The 19,710-nt window shown below is 42.2% G+C and overlaps 2 protein-coding genes and 1 long non-coding RNA gene across 4 annotated transcripts in view; all 3 read left to right on the top strand.

The window, feature by feature from the left end:
- The window catches only part of LOC308097886 (BAR/IMD domain-containing adapter protein 2-like), a 68,679-nt gene extending 65,306 nt beyond the window's left edge, over positions 1-3,373 (top strand). For both annotated transcript variants that reach the window (XM_080445992.1, XM_080445993.1), the window contains one exon: positions 378-3,373. In XM_080445992.1, coding sequence (XP_080302118.1) covers positions 378-447 — 70 coding nt within the window. In that variant the 3' untranslated portion in view covers positions 448-3,373. The remainder of the gene's footprint in view (positions 1-377) is intronic.
- LOC308099428 (lysine-specific demethylase 6B-like) lies at positions 2,999-9,510 on the top strand (the record flags this gene model as incomplete). The annotated part of the gene is made up of 6 exons (XM_080448172.1): positions 2,999-3,002; positions 6,480-6,552; positions 6,983-7,170; positions 7,788-7,929; positions 8,239-8,367; positions 9,447-9,510. The coding sequence occupies 6 exons, from the start codon at positions 2,999-3,001 to the stop codon at positions 9,508-9,510; spliced, it is 600 nt and encodes a 199-aa protein (XP_080304298.1).
- A 3,765-nt stretch (positions 9,511-13,275) lies between these two features.
- Positions 13,276-18,008, top strand: LOC308098048. Its single transcript, XR_013934254.1, has 3 exons — positions 13,276-13,636; positions 15,183-15,299; positions 15,556-18,008. It is a non-coding gene; the product is annotated as an uncharacterized lncRNA (long non-coding RNA).
- The last annotated feature ends 1,702 nt before the right edge of the window (positions 18,009-19,710 follow it).

Here is a 19,710-nt window from a genome sequence, read left to right as displayed (position 1 = left end):
TTGGCTGTCTGGCTTCAGAAGTATGCTGGGTATCACTTATCTTTTCTATCCTTTGGCCTCCTGCATTGCGACTCCCAGAGGCCCTAGGTTGTAAAAGATTTATTTTATATGTATAACAGCATCATTCAGAGAAGACACTACTAACCTTGCATGCGTGCCTGTTCATACCTCCCCCCTGAGAGTTAACAATAAATTGCGCCAATGAGTTTTGTCACTGCATGCTTGCTAAAACTCACTATAGATCTGTTAACTGAACTTGGAAAACATAACTCTGGGAAGGCAGATTTCTCTGGGCGGGGGTGGTGTAGTATTTGTACATGATGCGTTTTGTTCAAGCTAACTTTCTCTGCCCCCTGCCTCCCCTCCTCTCCCCACAGTGACCGCTCCCTTGATGTCTACCTTCGCCCCACCTTCACCGAAGACAGACCCGAACCCATCTTCTACTAGCAGCCTACTGTCTGTCCTATACAAATCTCTGAGTGACAATTTAAAATGGCTGCCATTGACTTGTTGTCGGTTGTATATTGTGAATATTGTCAGAATCAAAATGGCCCCAAACACATGATGTGGGGGGGACATAAATCACCTCAAGGTTTTATTCTGCTAAATATTCAGCTTTGTGCTGTGGTAATTCCACAGCACGTCTACAGTACATATTAATCATGGTGTTTTGCAAAAGACTGTACAGTGCTTTGGGTAGACATAGGATGTCTCTTGCCTAGACGTAAGAACAGGCCACCCACTAGTTTTCTGATTAAATCACTCCACCAGTGGACAAGGCTTGGCTAATATTTTTCCTAGCAACTGGTGTCAACATAGACTGCTTGCTACCTGCGCCATTTACAGATTTAATTATAATTTTGCAGTTAAACAGATGTATATTTATCTTCTATCTCTATTCTTTTCTTTGACACTGTACGTTAAATTTCATGAAGATTACACAGATAGGATCTACCAAATGATGGCACAGAATGTCTTCATGAAATGTTTGAATAAACTTTGAACATAATACAAGGTGGTCACAAATAAAAGCATTCAAGAACATAATTATCCCTGCCAATGTATAGTTGTGGTACTGCAGGAGATTGGAACTCAATAATATCTCTAATGCTAACAGACAGCTCTACTTTTAGTAATTAGGCTACTATCCACTACATTACTAGTTGTGATACAGTATAGCCAGATTTATGATATGGGGACCGTGCCTTTTCTTTTTATTAAGGCTTTATGCAGCCTCAAGCTGCTAATAGTTCTATTCCCTGTTATCAGCAATGATTTATATTTTTTATTTTTTTATCTCCAGGACATAATGTAGTATGTCCGGCAGATAAAACATTTCATTGCAAATTAAACTAAAATACCACAGCATTTCTGCTCAAATAAGATTAAAAAAAAACGCTTGTGGACTTTCAATAATATTTAAGAGGCCTGCGTGCCCTGAAATGCATGTAAATAATGAGTCATTTTATATCAAGACATAGCTTTGAGGGAGTGGCGCTGTATAGTAGCCTAGCTAACTAAATAGGACGTCTCATAATGTTTGATCATTCATTCCCAGTATTACACAGTCAGCTGGGCTTAACTAAGTTTGCTTTAGAAGAGCTTAAATGAGTGACATTTAGCTACTCTATTGTGTGGGTATGAGATGATGTTGAAATCTTTAGTGAGGGGGGAAAACAAGAATGAATACCTGTGAACAACTGATTGCCATTGTGTTACCATTGTAACGTCAACCGAGGGTGATTGTGCCTTTGCGCGAAAACTCCAAGGTGGTCATCCCGGTCCGGGGTTCGAACTAGGATCCCATAACGCAACAAACTGCTGCATTAACCATTCAGCTGCTGAAGGGCCAGGCCCGCTAGCGAGTGGAAATACAGCTGTGTTGTATTTCACGTTGCAGTCGTCCGCCCTGCCTCTTATAGAGGACAGTGTATCATTCAGTCGTTTCTGGTAAACCTTAAGCTGCCTGGACGCACATTTGCTGTTTACCTTCTTTATAGCCCAGGGTGAGGCGTTCAGCTTACCCATTCTTTTCATGAGATAAACGTTCACTCCAGTCCCACAGCCAAGTTTCTTCATGAAAGGCGATGCAGGGATGGTGATGGGGGTCCCACCGCTGCTTAGAGAAGAACTCTTACAACGAACCGACGTGGGGGTCTTGAATGAATTGTCATCACTGAGGACAACCGGCGAGTCCATTCTGCGACTCTTAAACCGAACTGCTTCGGGGCTCTTGAATGCGTCGTCGTCGCTGAGGTTGACCGGTCGTGAGTCCTTGTCGTTAACTTGAGCGATTTGCTTTCCGCAGCCATGATTCCTCCCTGGTCATCTGCGCCTTCCAGCCAGCCAGTCAGCCGAGTCTGTTGGATGTACAACAGCTAGGCCATATTCTCTGCAGCCTGGTCTAGTGCTTTTTCCATGGCCTTCTCTGTCTTCTCCACAGCAAAAGGTTGTCGTTTGTCTGGCTCCAGTCCTCTGTAATTACAATGACCTCCATCTCTGGCAGGGACCAGACATGTCTGCTTCCTCTGTTGCCACGGGCACTTTTCTTATTGTTCATTTTGGTGGTGTGGATGAGGCCGACCACTCTGCTGCCTACTTGTAGCCCCTCCCCCCCCATCATCGGACGGGTCTGATTCAACGGGATGGAGATGTCCACCTCCAGGAAGATGGGACAGGCGGAGCAGAAGATGTGTCCACACACCAATATGTGGGCCACGTTGACTTGAGCTTGATCCTGAGGTAAAATGTAGCCAAGCCCACATAACTTGCAGTTCAAGGAGTTCCACTTTCCTTCTATCCTCTCTTCGTTTGCGTCTTGCTGTGTATCTCCTCTCCCTAGCGGGCCTGGCCCATAGCTGAATGGTTAATGCAGCTGCTCGGTGTGTTACGGGATCGGGGTTCGCACCCGGGACCGGACTGACCACTTTGAAGGTTTTTGCACTGTGTAGACAGTGATGATGGACGGTCCCCCTTGGTTGATGTTTCACTATCAACCATGGGTAAAGCCTGATTCATGCTCTATCGTACGATGGTATTGTGTGCTGAAAATAGCCGATTTACAAGCTCACAATACAACGCATCTGTGATGCGTTGTGAGCTTTTAAATTACCTATTTTCGGTGCACGACACCGCTATACGACGAAGTACACAGGTGTCATTCCCCTGGCCTACCAAGGTATTTAATGAGATGATCAAGCGTTTACTACAGTATATAGGTTCCTTGCTCAGAAAGTTTCAAATGCATTTTTTACTGTTTTATATTTTCTCACTCTGTCCAGTTCTCACCTTTGTCCCTGTTTGTATAACTGTGCTGTACATAAAGTGTGTATCAGTGACTTTGGTGCAAAATAAACTAAAGAGATAACATTAATTCCCATGTGTCTTGTTGTATACCATATGGGTCATTTTGCTGCCTTTTCAGCCTAGTAGCTTTCTCTTTAAAAATGTTTTATCTGGAGTAGGGCATGTTTAACTGAAAAACTGATTTGTCTAGCTCAGGTCATTATAGCCTAATGTTGACTGAAATGATCACATATGAAGTAGGACAAATGCCAACCCTGTTTTACAGGACATAGTCATACTCTATGAAAATGTACGTAATTTCAATCGAAATTTTCAGGATGAAATTACAATTTAATGTAATTTGACCCCATTTTCTTTTTTAATGCTTTTGTTTTACCAATCCCTTCCCTGCAATCATATGCATATTATTTGTTGATGTTGATGTCTGAATTGTGATTAAAAAAACACATGCAACAGGGTGGCCATCACACCAATGAGCAACAAAAATGTAATATAGAAAAAAGTATATAAAGACTAAAGAGTAATTTGAACAAACAACAGCGAAAATTGCAGATCGTCAAACTTTAATCTTGTGAGCTTGTAGATCAGCTATTTTTGGCAATAAGCCGTGTAGAACAGGAGGGAGCCTAGTATAGTGCCCTGGGGGACTCCGGTCAACTAAGTATATAGGGTTTAAGTGGTTAACTACTGTAGAAAGTTGCATTCATGTAGCGCAAATCTCTGCCAACATACTAGGCACACCCCAATTACACTGACACACTGACTACAGTAATATCAAACTGCATGTCTGCAACGAAATTATGACTTCATTTGAGGTTTTCAATGCCATTACTTGTTCTATTTTGACAACATAGTGTATAATATGACTTAAAAGATTATGGTAAAGTATGACTTTGTATTTAGTTTTTGTGGAAAAAGTTTGGGCGACATTGTAGACATTTATTCTAGTCAACATATTTATAATGGTCTACTTATGTAAGACCCAAATAATAGCTGCTACACAGCAATGGGACATTAGTTATTTACCTAAGCTAGGCTATTCATACACTGAGCTGGCAGTGTTGCAGTATCAAAGGTGAGTGCTTTACCAACTGTGCTACCCAGGCAGGCACTGGGTAATCTCTCAAGAACAGATTCAGAGCTGCGCTTGAAGTGAAAAACAGCAGAGGGTGCTGTTTTTCCTTTTTATATGACAATGGGTTCCCAGATTGGGCACTGGGTAGTGGGTACCATTCACATGGTACTGTACATGGAATTAGTGAGAGGTTTTATACTGAGGTGTATACGCAGTGGTTCAACCTATGGGTCGGGGTCCCCAACCCGCAACTACCAATAGATGGCGGTACACTCTAGGGCAGGGGTCTTCAACGTTTTGTTAGGCCAAGGACCCCTTAGTTGAGAGAGAGATGAAGCAGGAACCCCCCACTACAGAATATTGCATTAAATTGTGCAGATTAAAGTTTTTCATAGATTATATAGGTAGCTTCATAGACTTGTTTGACATCACTGTCGAGTTGGATTCATGTTAATGTGTATTTTCAGACATTTAACCACTTATACCGTCAATACTTAGTAAACTTGACCTTTCACTCAGTACTTGGTCTGCTCTTTTTTTCTATTTCCTGTTTACGGGCTCTTTAATGGCTTTTGGTAATGCATTCCACATGAAGTGGCAGCATGGTATAATGCATTTTACCCCTTGTTTGAGACGAGTTTCTGGGGAACAAGCCAAGGTCAGATGAGCTCCCTCTGGTGTTATGCCCATGGGCAATCACTCACTCTAGATAAGTACGAAAATAGCCGACCTACAAGTTCACAACGCGTCCCAGACGCTACACACTGTGAGCAACTCTGTGAGGTTGACTAGTTCCGGTGTGTGACACCATTGAGCAACGAAGTATAAATCAGGCTTATGAGTGTTAAAAAAAAGAAGTAATGTATGGAAGATGTTACGATTTTTCCACTGACAAGCGATGGCAATACATTTAGCTAGATGGTTCCATACTACCAGGTAAAAGCTGCCGTTTTTTCCAAATCTGAATTTTAAGATGGCTTTTTTTCAGGCTAGTAGAAGGGCAGTTTGTTGGCCATTAGGGTTGCATAATATATTGAAAATACATTTTCTGCGGCCTGCGGAGTGGAGGTTTAACACTCTTCCAACACTAGTTTTATTTTTGATTCTACTTACAGGAAGTAGATAGACATTTGAAGTACATGACACCAGAGCTAGTAACTGACGCTATAAATAAGTTGTTGGTCCCGGCAGCAGTTCGCTAGAGCGCTTCTTTTCGTTTTATTTGCAGCGCAACACGCATGTGCACCAGTTGTGTGCAGCCCTGAATATACAGTACATATCGCATTTCAACACATACACATAAGATGTGTACAAAGGATGTTTTTGTTAGAAGAAGGTTTTTAAGGGGAGCAGTGAGAAAACCGTATCGTTATAAAGGTGGTGGTATTCATAGTCAATAGCCACTGTAGCCAGGCGCAATGTTTTCAATACAACCGTATCGAGCTCTGTTCATGAACCTCTGTTCATGTAAGGACTTCAGCTACAATATGGGTACAAGTGTGCTGTGGTGCAGAGAGAGAGAGAGATGGAGTCAGTGAGAGATGGTCGAGTGATCATAGGTTTATATCAAGAGGTCTTTACTCAAGCGTGGTTCAGAGAGAGAGAGAGAGAGAGAGAGAGAGAGAGAGAGAGAGAGAGAGAGAGAGAGCGAGCTTATTAGCAAGGCTGCCTGGTCCCGTGGCGAAAACTGTTCAGTGACCAAAATGCTTCCGAGCAATGTTGACATACTAGAGAAAGGTGAAACTTAATAGGCTATATGTTGCATGGACCAACTACTGCAACTACAGTTAAAGTAGCTTCTCATCAAAAGACTAGTATCACGTGCTTACAGTCATCTCCCACGTGAGTATTAAGTACCCCCAAGAATGAGAAGGGACCATGCCATCTACTTGTACTGGTAAAGAGGGCATGTGCGAACGCCTTTCCCACTGCCTGTGCCAGCAGTTCATGTTAATGTGTTTTCCAACAATGTAACGGCATTCATGTCTACACACACAGCAATGTTATCGCATATTGCATGTTGTCCCAAATATCGTGCAGGCATATACCTTGTCCACCCAGTGTGCAAATGACTAAAAGCATTGCTTTGCCCCCACAGGCCACCAAGAGAACAACAACTTCTGCACGGTCAACATCAACATCGGCCCTGGAGACTGTGAGTGGTTCTCTCTGTGCACGAGAACTACTGGCATGATATCAGCGACTGCTGTGAAAAGTGAGTTTGATTGGCGGCACAGAGTCGCATATCGTTGCTGTCAGGTGGAAACGTACATTTTCAGGAAATGGGAAAAAATAACCTGTGTCCCAAATGGATCCAGTGTAGTTATTATTTTGATCAAAAGCTCTTGTTAAGACTTTTCATTGGTTACATTTTTACAAAACGCTCAGACAGACTTAATCACTTTTATGTTCTAAAAATGTCAGAAATAGGACATTCATTTACAGAAAAACACAAAAAGTTGGAATATGGAGATACAAGGTTTCTGACCGACGGCAACGATATGAAAACAACCTGATCTTTTAAAAATAAATCCTACTGTACATGAGCGGAAACCCCCCGCCTACATAACTCTTAACTCCACTCCTCCTATTTCCGCTCAGGCATGGAGTGGACTACCTGACGGGGTCCTGGTGGCCGGTTCTGGAGGACCTCTACAAGGCCAACATCCCGGTGTACCGGTTCATCCAGAGACCCGGGGATCTGGTGTGGATCAACGCCGGGACGGTTCACTGGGTGCAGGCTGTGGGCTGGTGCAATAACATCGCCTGGAACGTTGGCCCTCTCAACGGTGAGCAGGCCCTCTCAATACATCCACCGTTGCCGGATTGTTTGTGAGAAACAAGCAGACGGCAAAATGAGATGATATAGCATCCAAATAAATTGAACCACTTCAACCCTGTATACGTGCATTGGCTAATAGACGATCTGCAAGCTCACAATGTGTCGCTATTAAAAATAATTCATGAGTAAAATGTGAAAAATGTGGAATCTTTCTTTCTTTCTTTCTTTCTTTCTAACACAAATCGTATGTGGGGGTCCCTGTCACAAAATATTTTCTGATAGGGGTCTGCGGATAAATACATATGAATTTGGGGGGCCTTGACCAACCACTGGTTTAAACAACATTAGGAAGGAAGCAACACGCACATTTACAAGCAACTTTGCACAAAAACAAGCCCAAAGTAGCTTATTAAAAGCAGACTTTGAGTCACTGGCTAGATCTGCTATGGGAATTGAGTGGTCATAATGTACTGAGTCAAAAGTACAATATTTGTCTTGCAGTGGAGTGAAAGTTATAAAACAAATACAGTACTCGAGTAAATGTACTGTCCACCACTGCACTGGTTATGAATCACTTGAATAAATGGTAGTGAAACATGGATTGACGTGGTGTTGTCTCTGCAGCCTACCAGTACCAGCTGGCCCTGGAGAGGTTCGAGTGGAACGTGGTGATGAACGTCAAGTCCATCGTTCCCATGATCCACGTGTCCTGGGACGTGGCGCGCACCCTCAAGATCACCGACGAAGAAACCTACAAGATGATCAAGTGAGTAAACCTGGTCCAAATTACACGGCGGCCCACTGTCGTCTGCACGGTCCTAACGTTGCCGTCCTGTACCCTGCAGACACTGCCTCCTCTCTAGTCCATCGAACACATCCAGATCTTAACATCATGGATTAAAGTTCTCAGTCGCCACGACTGATTTCATTCATTTGGATTCCACAATAGTCTTTTATGGAAGCATGTCATACACTGAAAATAGGCTATCTACAAGATTAGCTTGTAGATAGCCTGTTTTCGGTTATTAGTTATATTTGTGCTAATTGTTTATGAAATGTTCCTTTGTCGCTCCAGACACTGCCTCCTCTCGAGTCCATCAAACACATCCAGATCTTACGGGACCAGCTGGTGGCTCTGGGGAAGAAGATCTCTTACCAGAGTCGTGTCAAAGACGAGCCGGCCTACTACTGCAACGAGTGCGCTGTGAGTCTGACGTGCTTTTCAAAGTATCTATATTTTGCTGTCATTGCCACTCTAATGTCGGGTCTATACTGTCACGCAACAAAAATAACAGATCTACATGCTCACAACGTGAGGTCGTGATTTGGCGCGTTGTAAGCATGTAGATCTGCAGTTTTCTATGTTCGGACTGAAATATGTTTTTTTTTTTGCCTTCTATCCAGATTGGAACGAGATTGGTTTGATCATGTCTGAACAGCAAACAACCACATGGAAACACATTTTTGCAAATCAGATTCGAACCAAAAGGGTACGGGGAGAAGGGGTGCAAATGGATTTTTAATGCCTTTATTTAGAGAGGGATAGGGAAAGTAGACTGACAGGAAATTGGGAGAGAGTTGGGGGGGGGGGGGGGGACATTGCAACCTAGGGTGCCTGGACCGCCACGCTACGGATTGGATGATATTTTTAATTAACCCATCTGAAAATGTATTTGCTGTGTACTAAAGAGCTGGAGATGGGGAGACCATTGTAGATTTAACCTTTAAACAATAAATTAATAAATAATTGGCAAAAAACTAACATTTTAATGATAAAATAACATTTATATTTGGAAAAAAATGTTTTCATTGTGATACCGATAAATAGGGGACTTGAAAGTATCCGTTGATCCAAGCCGGAACACAATCGATTGATTGATCATTAACTCATTCAGTGCCCGGCTTATTTATGGCAGTTTGGCTCTGAGTGCCACAGCCAAAATTCATTGTAAAAAGAAAGTGCTTAGGAGCCGAGATACAGCCTTTTTCAGTAAAAAGTTAAACAAAGAGTGAATGGAGCAGAATATTTTAAAATAATCATATCTTGGGTTCTGAACATTATTTTTTTACGTTTTAGACGTCCAGTGGCACTCAGGGGCCAGGGCTTATATTGACGGACGTCTTAGACGTCCAGTGGCACTGAATGAGTTAACATGAACATGCTCTGAAAATGTCAAGTGGGCCCTGATGCAGAAAAGGCTAGGGACCACACTGCTTTAAATGTTTGACAGACTAGTGTCGTGTGTTCTCAACTAACCGTCTCCTCCTGTCTCGTGTCCCCAGGCACTGCCCTCCAGCTCGCGGTGACACAGCCCCCGTCCTGTGTCCACCTCAGCGGCAGCCATAACCAAAACTCCTGCAAGCCAGGACAACGACAACAAGAAAGAAAGAAATACACCTTTCACTCTGCTTTTCAACTTTCCCTTCTTTAATTAAGATGATTTTTTCTACTACTACTGCTAATACTTGCCGAACAGCCAACTGAGAACCACTTTACAAAAATATTTAAAAAAACAAGCCGCCAATAAAATAAAATAAAATTAGGTTACGTATGTAACCACCGGTTCTATGAATCATGAGTAAATTCACCCATATCGAGTGAATTTCGAAGATGAAATAGAAAGCCAGTTTACTCTGAAAATGGTGCTCTCGCCCCTGGCAACGGTGAACTTGAAAACCAGTTCCAATCCTTCAGTTCCAATATGAGATTGAGTATTTCCTGGATTTTTTCTTTTATTATTTTAAATGTTTCTATTTATTGGATATCAATGTTCTCGCTGAGAATGTTTTTGTTCTTTTGTTGAAATGGTGATTGATTCCTCTTTTATGAACTGAAATGTAGGGGGCTTGTGTGTTCCAATGTCGGAGGCTGCTGTTTTTTTTTTTTTTTGGTGCTAGCAGCCTCTTACGACTCTTTGACCCTCTACCTTCTGGTATACAGTATGAAAAATGATATATGTATCTTGAATATAACACCACCTTTCCTGTAGACGCTAGACACACCACTCAAGTAGAGATGAACTAATGAAAGGCTGTCTTTGTATGCTCATTAAGAAAAGGAAAGGAGAAAAAAATAGATTTTCCAAACCATTTGAAACATTTTAATTTTTTTCTTTATTATTCCGTAGGGGGCTTTTTAGATGAGATTTGAATGATTTTTATTATATTATCTGTTGAACATCATAACGGGATAGATGGTGCTAAATGTTCTCTTTCAATTTTGTTTTTTTCTGTTTGTCTTCTTAAAATTAGATTATAATTTTTTTAATGTCAAATTACCCCACCCACTTTTTCTTTGTGGTCATTTATTTATACCTGCACTGTTTAGAGAATTCACACAAACACACATACTTGCATACACACCAAACTGAGCCAGACATGTCTTAAACACTTCAGCCAACACTTTGTGTGACATTATTATTGAATATTAATAATAAACGCTTTTTGATAAACTCACAACTGAGAAGCATCTTTCTTTTCTTTCCCCCATATGATATATTTTCACAGGCAAACCGTGTTTCATTCATGTTCAGCTGCTATCTTCCAACAGATGAATCGATGTAGTTACAGTTTTACATAGAATGTGCATTACATTAACCCATTCACACACAGATGACGGAGGAAACCATGCAAGGCACCAACCTGCTCATCGGGAGCAATTGGGGGTTCAATGTCTTGCTCAAGGACACTTCGACACTAACTCTGGGTAGCCCGGGATCGAACAGGGAACCTTGAGATTTCCAGGAGACTCTACCCGGCCACTCTCCTAACAGGCTGTGTCACGGCCTGGTACGGGAACTGCACTGCCCGAGAAAATATCAGCCTACAACGAGTAGTGCGATCGGCAGAGCGGATAATGGGAATCGAGCTCCCAGCGCTCCAGGAACTGTACAAAAAGCGGTGCGTGGTCAAAGCCAAGCGCATCATCAAGGACAAGCACCACCCAAGTCACAGACTGTTCAACCCCCTACAACGACCGCGACCGGGCAAGGGGCTCTACCGCAGTATCAAGAGTTCCACCACCAGGTTTTGGTGTAGTTTCAATCCAGCTGCTGTCAGAATGCTGAATGGGGCATAAGCCTGGATGAGTTCAGCAGCCTGACAGCAGGCGGCGCAGACTTTTCTGGCTCTTCCTGAACACACCTGTGGATTATACCAGGGACAATGACTTGGACTTTAGCCCCCCCCTCGGACACACCTGTGGACTACACCAGGTACTAATGACTTTTTGTTGCACTCCCTCATGGAGCTACTTGCGGATTATACTAGGGTCAGTCCACTCTAGGTGGACACGCACTGACCTTTTGCACCTTAATCCCTTGTATAACGCACTGACTTTTTTTGGGTCTTTTTTTATTGTGCTCCTTTTCCTCTAAGCACCTTAACGTCCATTGTCTATCATGCACAGTATAAGTAACATGCACAGTATACAATACATTGCTGCTATGCTCAGGCACCTTAGTTTAGTTTTTTTAGTTTTTTTTTATTATCTCAGGTAATTTGTAAATATGTAGATAACTTGTCTGGCCTTCTGTTGCTCTCTTGTTTTGATCTCCTTCCCACCTGCCCCCCACCCTCTTCTTCTCCCCCCCCCCTCTTCTTTCTATGGAAACTAACGTTGCGATGGGAACGATGTACAAAAAAGAATTTCACCCACTTTTTTACCTTGTAAACCTGTGATGTGACAATAAAACTGATTCTGATTCTGATTCTGATTCTACCCCTGAGCCACTGCCGCCGTAGTGAAGTGGAAGGGTGTCGGATTCCAATCGTAACCCCATTGTGTCCTGCCTGGCGCTTGTATCAAAGTGCCTTTGGAGCCAGGCATTCATTGTCTGACTCAGCATGTCAGGTCGAGGTCACATGACCAGCTGTACCAATGCAAAGACCAATATCCTCAAAAATGTGCTTACTGTGATTGCTATTCATTTTTGTTGAGTTGGATATGTTTATTGTATGGTATTTAGTTGACCTTATGGGGAGTCTTGATATCTGTAATACTGTGTTCTGTGATTGTTCTATTCCTTTATAGATGTAAAAGGGTCGGTGGATAGACAGATTGTTGCTACATGCCGCCCTCTGGTGGCTGAAAATCACATTCAAATAAAGTTGTGTGGGTGCCATTTCCACAACTGGCAACTTATTTTAAAATTACAGAACAGTTGTGTGGATCCCGGAAAAATGATTTTGTCAGTAAATAAAAGGAGTTTGGTGACTCTCCACCAAACAGACTAGTTCAGACTACTATATATGATGATATAGCCTACTACCGTGTCTCACCCCCTGTAATCAGGTGGAGATGGTGTGTCTTGCCAATTTTAGTCGGGAGAGTCTTGGTCGTTTTCGGCCAGCAGGTGGCGTGGCAACAAGATGAGACCAAAATACTAGTAGTTCCTGTTATTATAATAATTATAACATTATTATCATGAATAAATATAATAATTATTATTATTATTAAACATTGATGTAGCATAATGTACATAAACACGTTGATGAATACATTTGACTTGAAAAGGCACAACAAAATTAAGTATTTTGGTCTCATGTTGTTGCCAGGACACCCGCTGGCTGAAAAAAGGGTGCGGGGCTTTATAAACGGCACGGACAACATAATTATTCACGGCATGTTTTTATTTATGTGGATTTTGTCAGCACCTGTAATTACCTTATTTTTGGCATACAGCTTGGGAAAAGCCATCTAAACATTTTTTTTCAATACATTTCTCTTTTTTCAACAGACCTCTCTCTGTCTGCCCCACTGGGACAATGACACACCTGAAGTGTGTGTATATTATCTGTGCTGTGGCAAGTGGGCCGGCCAGCCATATGCAAATGTCTGTGTGTGTGTGTGTGTGTGTGTGTGTGTGTGTGTGTGTGTGTGTGTGTGTGTGTGTGTGTGTGTGTGTGTGTGTGTGTGTGTGTGTGTGTGTGTGTGTGTGTGTGTGTGTGTGTGTGTGTGTGTGTGTGTGTGCGTGCGTGTGCGTGCGTGTGCGTGTGCGTCTCAAGCCCCGCCCCCTTAGCAGCCTATTCACACGGCGGCCATATTGGAATTTAACATTGAAAGTGCCACGTTGACCCGGAAGTTACTCCGTGTTGTGATCTTGGTGAAAAACGTCTCATAAAGGAGGTGAAACCAGTCTCATAAAGGAGGTGAAAACCGTTCTTTAAAGGAGGTGAAAGACTTCTCATAATGGAGGTAAAAACAATGGAGTCTCTACGGCTGAAGATAAATGAACACATGACGTCGGTGGGAGAGGAGATATTGTGTGTTTTGGACAAACAGCAGTGTGGTGCTGATGTTTGTTGTGTGAAGCTTGTCAGAGTGTTTGTGTTGGAGCGCCTCAGTGCGGCTGCAGAGTTCATGTGCAACCTCTTCCAGAGAGAGATAGAGACACTAGAAACTCTGCTGGAGAAACAAAAGAAACTGCTGGACATTGATTTTGATATGGACATTGATCTTCTACACACTGCAGGTATGTCTGTTACACACACAACACCAAACTACACACTGCAGGTATGTCTGTTACACACACAACATCAAATAGCCCCTACGGAACCTCTCCCTCCGCTAAGTAGCTCCGAGATGAGGTCCCTCGTTGGTTCCTGCCGTTTGCGGTCGACATTGTCGCACATTTTCCAGTTTGACATGTTTCTTACCCCTTTGAACTTTCTGCACATCGTATCCAAAAAGCAAAGCAATTGCGCCACTCTCTCAGATGTTTTAAGTTCTAGCGGAACATAACAGCTTCCAACGAGTTGAAGAAAGTATTTAATTTGCCTCGGTTACATGTTTTTAAGACATTGCGCAAGAGTTGCGCCCGTAGAGATAACATTACTGATTACCCTACTGGTCAAATGTTGAATTGCATCTTCTAATGCAAAATTGCTTTGCTTTTTGGATACGATGTGCAGAAAGGGGTAAGAAACATGTAAAACTGGAAAATGTGCGACAATGTCGACCGCAAACGGCAGGAACCAACGAGGGACCTCATCTCGGAGCTACTTAGCGGAGGGAGAGGTTCCGTAGGGGCTAAACATCAAACTGCACACTGCAGGTATGACACAGCATGGTGGGGTGTTGTTTGGCTGTAGATCTGTGTTTGGGGATCATTACTTTTAGCCCACTGCTGTGACACACACACACACACACACACACACACACACACACACACACACACACACACAGTGTTATGGAATCCAATTGATGTAAATGTGTCTCCACGATGTAGAGTCTTAATGCATGTGATCACATGAAGTCAGAGATCATCATTGGAGCCACACCGTTCCCATGTGAATCCTGAGATCTACATGATTCTCACTGTTCTATTATAGCAGCTGTGTTTCCTTTTTGGGCGGTGAAACCGCCCCTATAATTGAGGTTTGGATATTTGTACAACAAATCCTGCACTGTGATTGGCCAAAAATGTACCCGCCTAACCCTGCACCGTGATTGGCCAATCACAGTCTATTCAGGACTGTGATTGGCCAGTGTCACATGACACATGTGCATAGCCCTATATAAGAAACCATAACTTTAAAAAAAAACATACATTTGTTTTTTTAAGTTATGGTTTCTTCCATCATAAAGAGTGTTTCAATAAATGTATTTATTTTTTGTACATGATTGGTTGACTCCATTCAGTATTGTGATTAGCTAGCAAGACACCGCCCACTTCACACAGGGTGTGATTTTTTGCATATTGTTGCTGTTGGGCAGAAACCCATATTTTAACCTTTTTGTATGTTTTTTGGGGTAAATTAATGCCCTAATTCACCATACTACAGTGTCACACAAAAGTAGAAAAATAGACGATCTACAAGCTTTTGATCTGATATTTTCTGAAAAGTAACATCTTGGACATAATAGGTTTCCACCTCACAGTAACAATATTACTATTACTACTTAAGAAGATTAATATTATAAATATGTATAGTCTCTATATATAGTCTAGTCCTTATTCATGTCACATCAAAGTCCTTATTTATTATTAAAGTGCGTATTGTATTCCTTCATTCCAGACCAGTTTGTGGAGTCCAGTCTGCAGGTGAAGATCAGTTCTCCAGCCAGGACTGTTTCTATTAAGCAGGAACCTGAAGACCACCTTAAACAGGAACCTGAAGACCACCTGGATCTCAGTAAGTTTTAAGCACTCTGTCTTTATTTATTTTATTGGTGAAAGTGGCTCGGTACTGAGGGTGTAAATATGAACCAATATGAATCGGGTCATCGATTTAAGCATTAACAATGTGACTACATCAATGCATGGAACCCTGCATCTATCTAACAGCACCATTGTTGATACTTTTTCTAGCTACAACTGGTCACTGAGGTGCTGCAGTGGAGGTACAAGATTCAAACCTTTTATAGAGTCTCATTGTATCTTTTTCCTAGACTTCCTGCACGTACCTGTGTGTAAAGGGGAGGTTTCACCTGAAGAGGAGTGGAGCCCCAATCTGGTCCAGGAGGAACCAGAACCTCCACAGATTAAAGAAGAACAGGAGGAGCTACTTGAAAGACCAGAAGAGGCTGGTGGGTCAACATTGACATTACTAGCAGTGAAAAGTATAGATGATGATGAAAACAGAGAGACAGAGCCTGTACCCTTCACATCAACTGAACACATGAATACACAAGCTGATGTAGAGGACTGTGGAACATCACAACCAACTAGTGTTGACCAGCTCCTCTCTTCACACTGTTCTGAATCAGACACTGAAGACAGTGATGAGTGGGAAGAGACTAGGGGAGATCAGTCAGCTTTAAACACACTGAAATCAGACAAGACACAAGATGTGGGAGGACAGCGCAAGCTGTCCCAGGACCTGAAATCATCGAAACAAACTCCCTCCATGATGAGTCTCACAGGGAAGAAAAGTTTTAGTTGTACAGAATGTGACAAAATGTTTAATAGAAAAGGAAATCTGGAGTGTCACACAAAGATTCATACAGGCGAAAAACCCTTTGCTTGTATAGTTTGTGGTAAAGGCTGTGCTCGCAAGGGTGATCTAAAAATACACATGAGGACTCATACAGGCGAAAAGCCCTATACTTGTACAATTTGTGGCCATGGATTTAGTCGAAGTGGTCAGCTAAAAACACATATGAGGATGCATACAGGTGAAAAGCAAAAGCCCTTTTCGTGCACAGTATGTGGTAAAGGCTATGCTCGCAGGGGTGTTCTAAAAATACACATGAGGACTCATACAGGCGAAAAGCCCTATACTTGTACAATTTGTGGCCATGGATGTAGTCGAAGTGGTCAGCTAAAAACACATATGAGGATGCATACAGGTGAAAAGCCCTTTTCGTGCACAGTTTGTGGTAAAGGCTATGCTCGCAGGGGTGATCTAAAAATACACATGAGTACTCATACAGGCAAAAAGCCCTATACTTGTACAGTTTGTGGCCATGGATGTAGTCGAATTGGTCATCTAAAAGCACATATGACGATGCATACAGGTGAAAAGCCCTTTTCGTGCACAGTTTGTGGTAAAGGCTGTGCTCGCAAGGGTGATCTAAAAATACACATGAGGACTCATACAGGCGAAAAGCCCTATACTTGTACAATTTGTGGCCATGGATTTAGTCGAAGTGGTCAGCTAAAAACACATATGAGGATTCATACAGGTGAAAAGCCCTTTTCGTGCACAGTATGTGGTAAAGGCTATGCTCGCAAGGGTGTTCTAGAAATACACATGAGGACTCATACAGGCGAAAAGCCCTATACTTGTACAATTTGTGGCCATGGATGTAGTCAAAGTAGTCAGCTAAAAACACATATGATGATGCATACAGGTGAAAAGCCCTTTTCGTGCACAGTTTGTGGTAAAGGCTATGCTCGCAGGGGTGATCTAAAAATACACATGAGGACTCATACAGGCAAAAAGCCCTATACTTGTACAGTTTGTGGCCATGGATGTAGTCGAAGTGGTCAGCTAAAAACACATATGAGGATGCATACAGGTGAAAAGACCTTTTCTAAAAACACACATGAGGACTCATACAGGCAAAAGGCCCTATAATTGTACAGTATGTGGTAAAGGCTGTGTTCACACGGGGAGGGACAGCGAGTGCATTTTCCGGCAGCGGCAGCTTCCGCGGAGCTGCCGGCGGCGCCAGCTTTGGGAGTGTGCTGCGTTTGTGTAACGCAGTCCCCACCAATATTATTTACGATTCTGTGCCTATCGGTACATAACTCGGACGGTGCTTAGTCGACTAGTAGACCATCGGCCGGTCGTCGCGGGCACGCGCGACTCCTTGGCCTCAAGGTCTACTGAGTCGGCGCGCCTCCGTCATGGTCCAAAACTATACTTTATCGGCGGAAAAAAGAAGTTGACTGCCGCTCCTCCTCCGGCAGTTCCGCGGCAGTTCCGCTCCACCACCGGCAGTCACTGCCGGGAGCTGCCGCTCCTCCACCGGCAGTTCCGTGGATTTTTGTTTTATCGTAGTTAGATCTTATTTTCTATTCAACATGATGGAATTAAATGATTATTTTTAAAATCTATATAGCATTATTCCCTCCAGCTCATTTACCTACTCAGTTACTGGTAGTACAATATGAGCATCACTGTGTCTGTCCACATTTGTCAGGATTTAACATATTCATATTCATCTAATAAATATTATGTTCATTGAAATGCAGTAAATAATGTTGCAGTAAAGTGCTGACACGCTGCTGGGTTTGTGTAGCTGTTCACTGTGTGTTGACGTGTGTTGTTTAGAGTGTTACAATATCATAGTATATAATATGGTAGATACCAGGGAGACAGTGTACATTGTCACTTAGTTTGATTACATGTTTATATTCTACAGAGTTTTGTGTATTTATAGGGGTGTTTTTATAGACTCAGATCCCCTTTTATCCCTTGGGGGAAATGATTATGTTTTTTGTTTTTGTTTAATAAAGGTTTCACCACTACAGTTCCTCTATGTGTGCTATATCATTCAAATATTCAACTTCTTGTTTATGCCCAGAATGACATGGATATCCACAGGTTCTGTAGAAATGTGTAGCAATTGTAGTGTAGCGGTTACCACCATAAAAGGTCACATAATAAAGGTGTTAAATGCAATGAGTTTTGTTTAAAGAAAAAAACTCAGAACAATGTGTTGTAAGCTTGTAGATATTTTAAATGTTCACTATTACATAGTTTGTTCATAATGCATTTTTTTGTATGTCTGAGACGAGTGTATTTTTGGGGTCTCAGCTTAAAATGTTTGAGAACCAAGTCCCTAGTGGTCTGTTCTATCACTGTAATATATATGTTACAGTACAAGAACCAATGCCCTAGTGGTCTGTTCTAGCACTGTAATATATATGTTACAGTACAAGAACCAATGCCCTAGTGGTCTGTTCTATCACTGTAATATATATGTTACAGTACAAGAACCAATGTAGTGGTCTGTTCTATCACAGTAATATACAGTACAAAAACCAATGTCCTAGTGGTCTGTTCTATCACAGTAGAACACGCCCGCTTTACTGATGCTAGATTTCCTATTTTCTGTGAATTTATGAATCTGGGTCCATGTGGTTAAGTATTTATTGCTTAAATCATTAAGGTATTAAAGCATCTGCTCTGAGCCTAAATAAAATAGCATATATTCTGAACTGGAAACACACGTATCTACTCCTCTTTTAAACCTGACGTTGGTTCTGAACTGTGAATTTTGTGGTATTCTCTTGAGTGAAAATCCCCGGGTGGCATAGTCTGGTATTCTGTTTTGGGCTTAAGTGCCCTGGTTAAATCTAATGTGTACAATCCAGTTGATTAAATGCCTCCTAAGCGTTGCCAAGTTTAATGGCCACATGTAGGAGTGACCTCCTGTGGCTCCCAGTGGTGTATGCTCCTTCTGCGCATATAGTGCATTTGTCTCTAGTTCTTAATCTGCCAGATCAGTGGATCTCAATGTAGGGTTTGGAGCCCTAAGGGTCCTTGGCAGGGTTCCAGGGGGTCCCCAGCTGAATGATTGATAATTAATCTTCATCATTCCAATATATTCAAATAAATACAACGAGATAACTATTTTTAATCTGATCATAATTTCACTGTGATCTCCATACCTACAGTACATAGACAGTAAAGGTATTATGGACTGACAATATTGGACTGAATCATTCCTATGAACAAAAATATCCTTAGATTTGGGTTCCAGAGATAAACATCTTGTCTTGAGAGTTTGAGAATCACATGTAGATCAACGACAACCAAGTCTAGATACTAGAATGTGTAAATTGGGGGATACTTGGAGTGTACGCACAACCATATGACGTACAACGTTACGTCCATACGCCGTGCATGCGCCGTCCGAGTCGGACCTCACTAGTTGCAAAACACATTAAAAAAGGCGTCCTCACAACGTTACGCCCATACGACGTCCGAGTCAGACCTCATTAAAGTCAGCTGCGTTGCAAAAACACCATCAAAGAAGACGTCCGTATGACGTTCATACAACGTCCAAGAAGAAGATTTCTATTCTACCATAAAGAACATAATATAAAGCAGGCTAAAATAATGTCAACAAGGCAGGGACATTAGCTGTTAT

Source organism: Gymnoscopelus braueri (assembly GCF_963280865.1).
Source record: "Gymnoscopelus braueri genome assembly, chromosome: 13".
Classification (NCBI taxonomy): domain Eukaryota; kingdom Metazoa; phylum Chordata; class Actinopteri; order Myctophiformes; family Myctophidae; genus Gymnoscopelus; species Gymnoscopelus braueri.
Note: the sequence above shows the minus strand (reverse complement) of the source record. Positions and strands in the feature narration are given on the sequence as shown.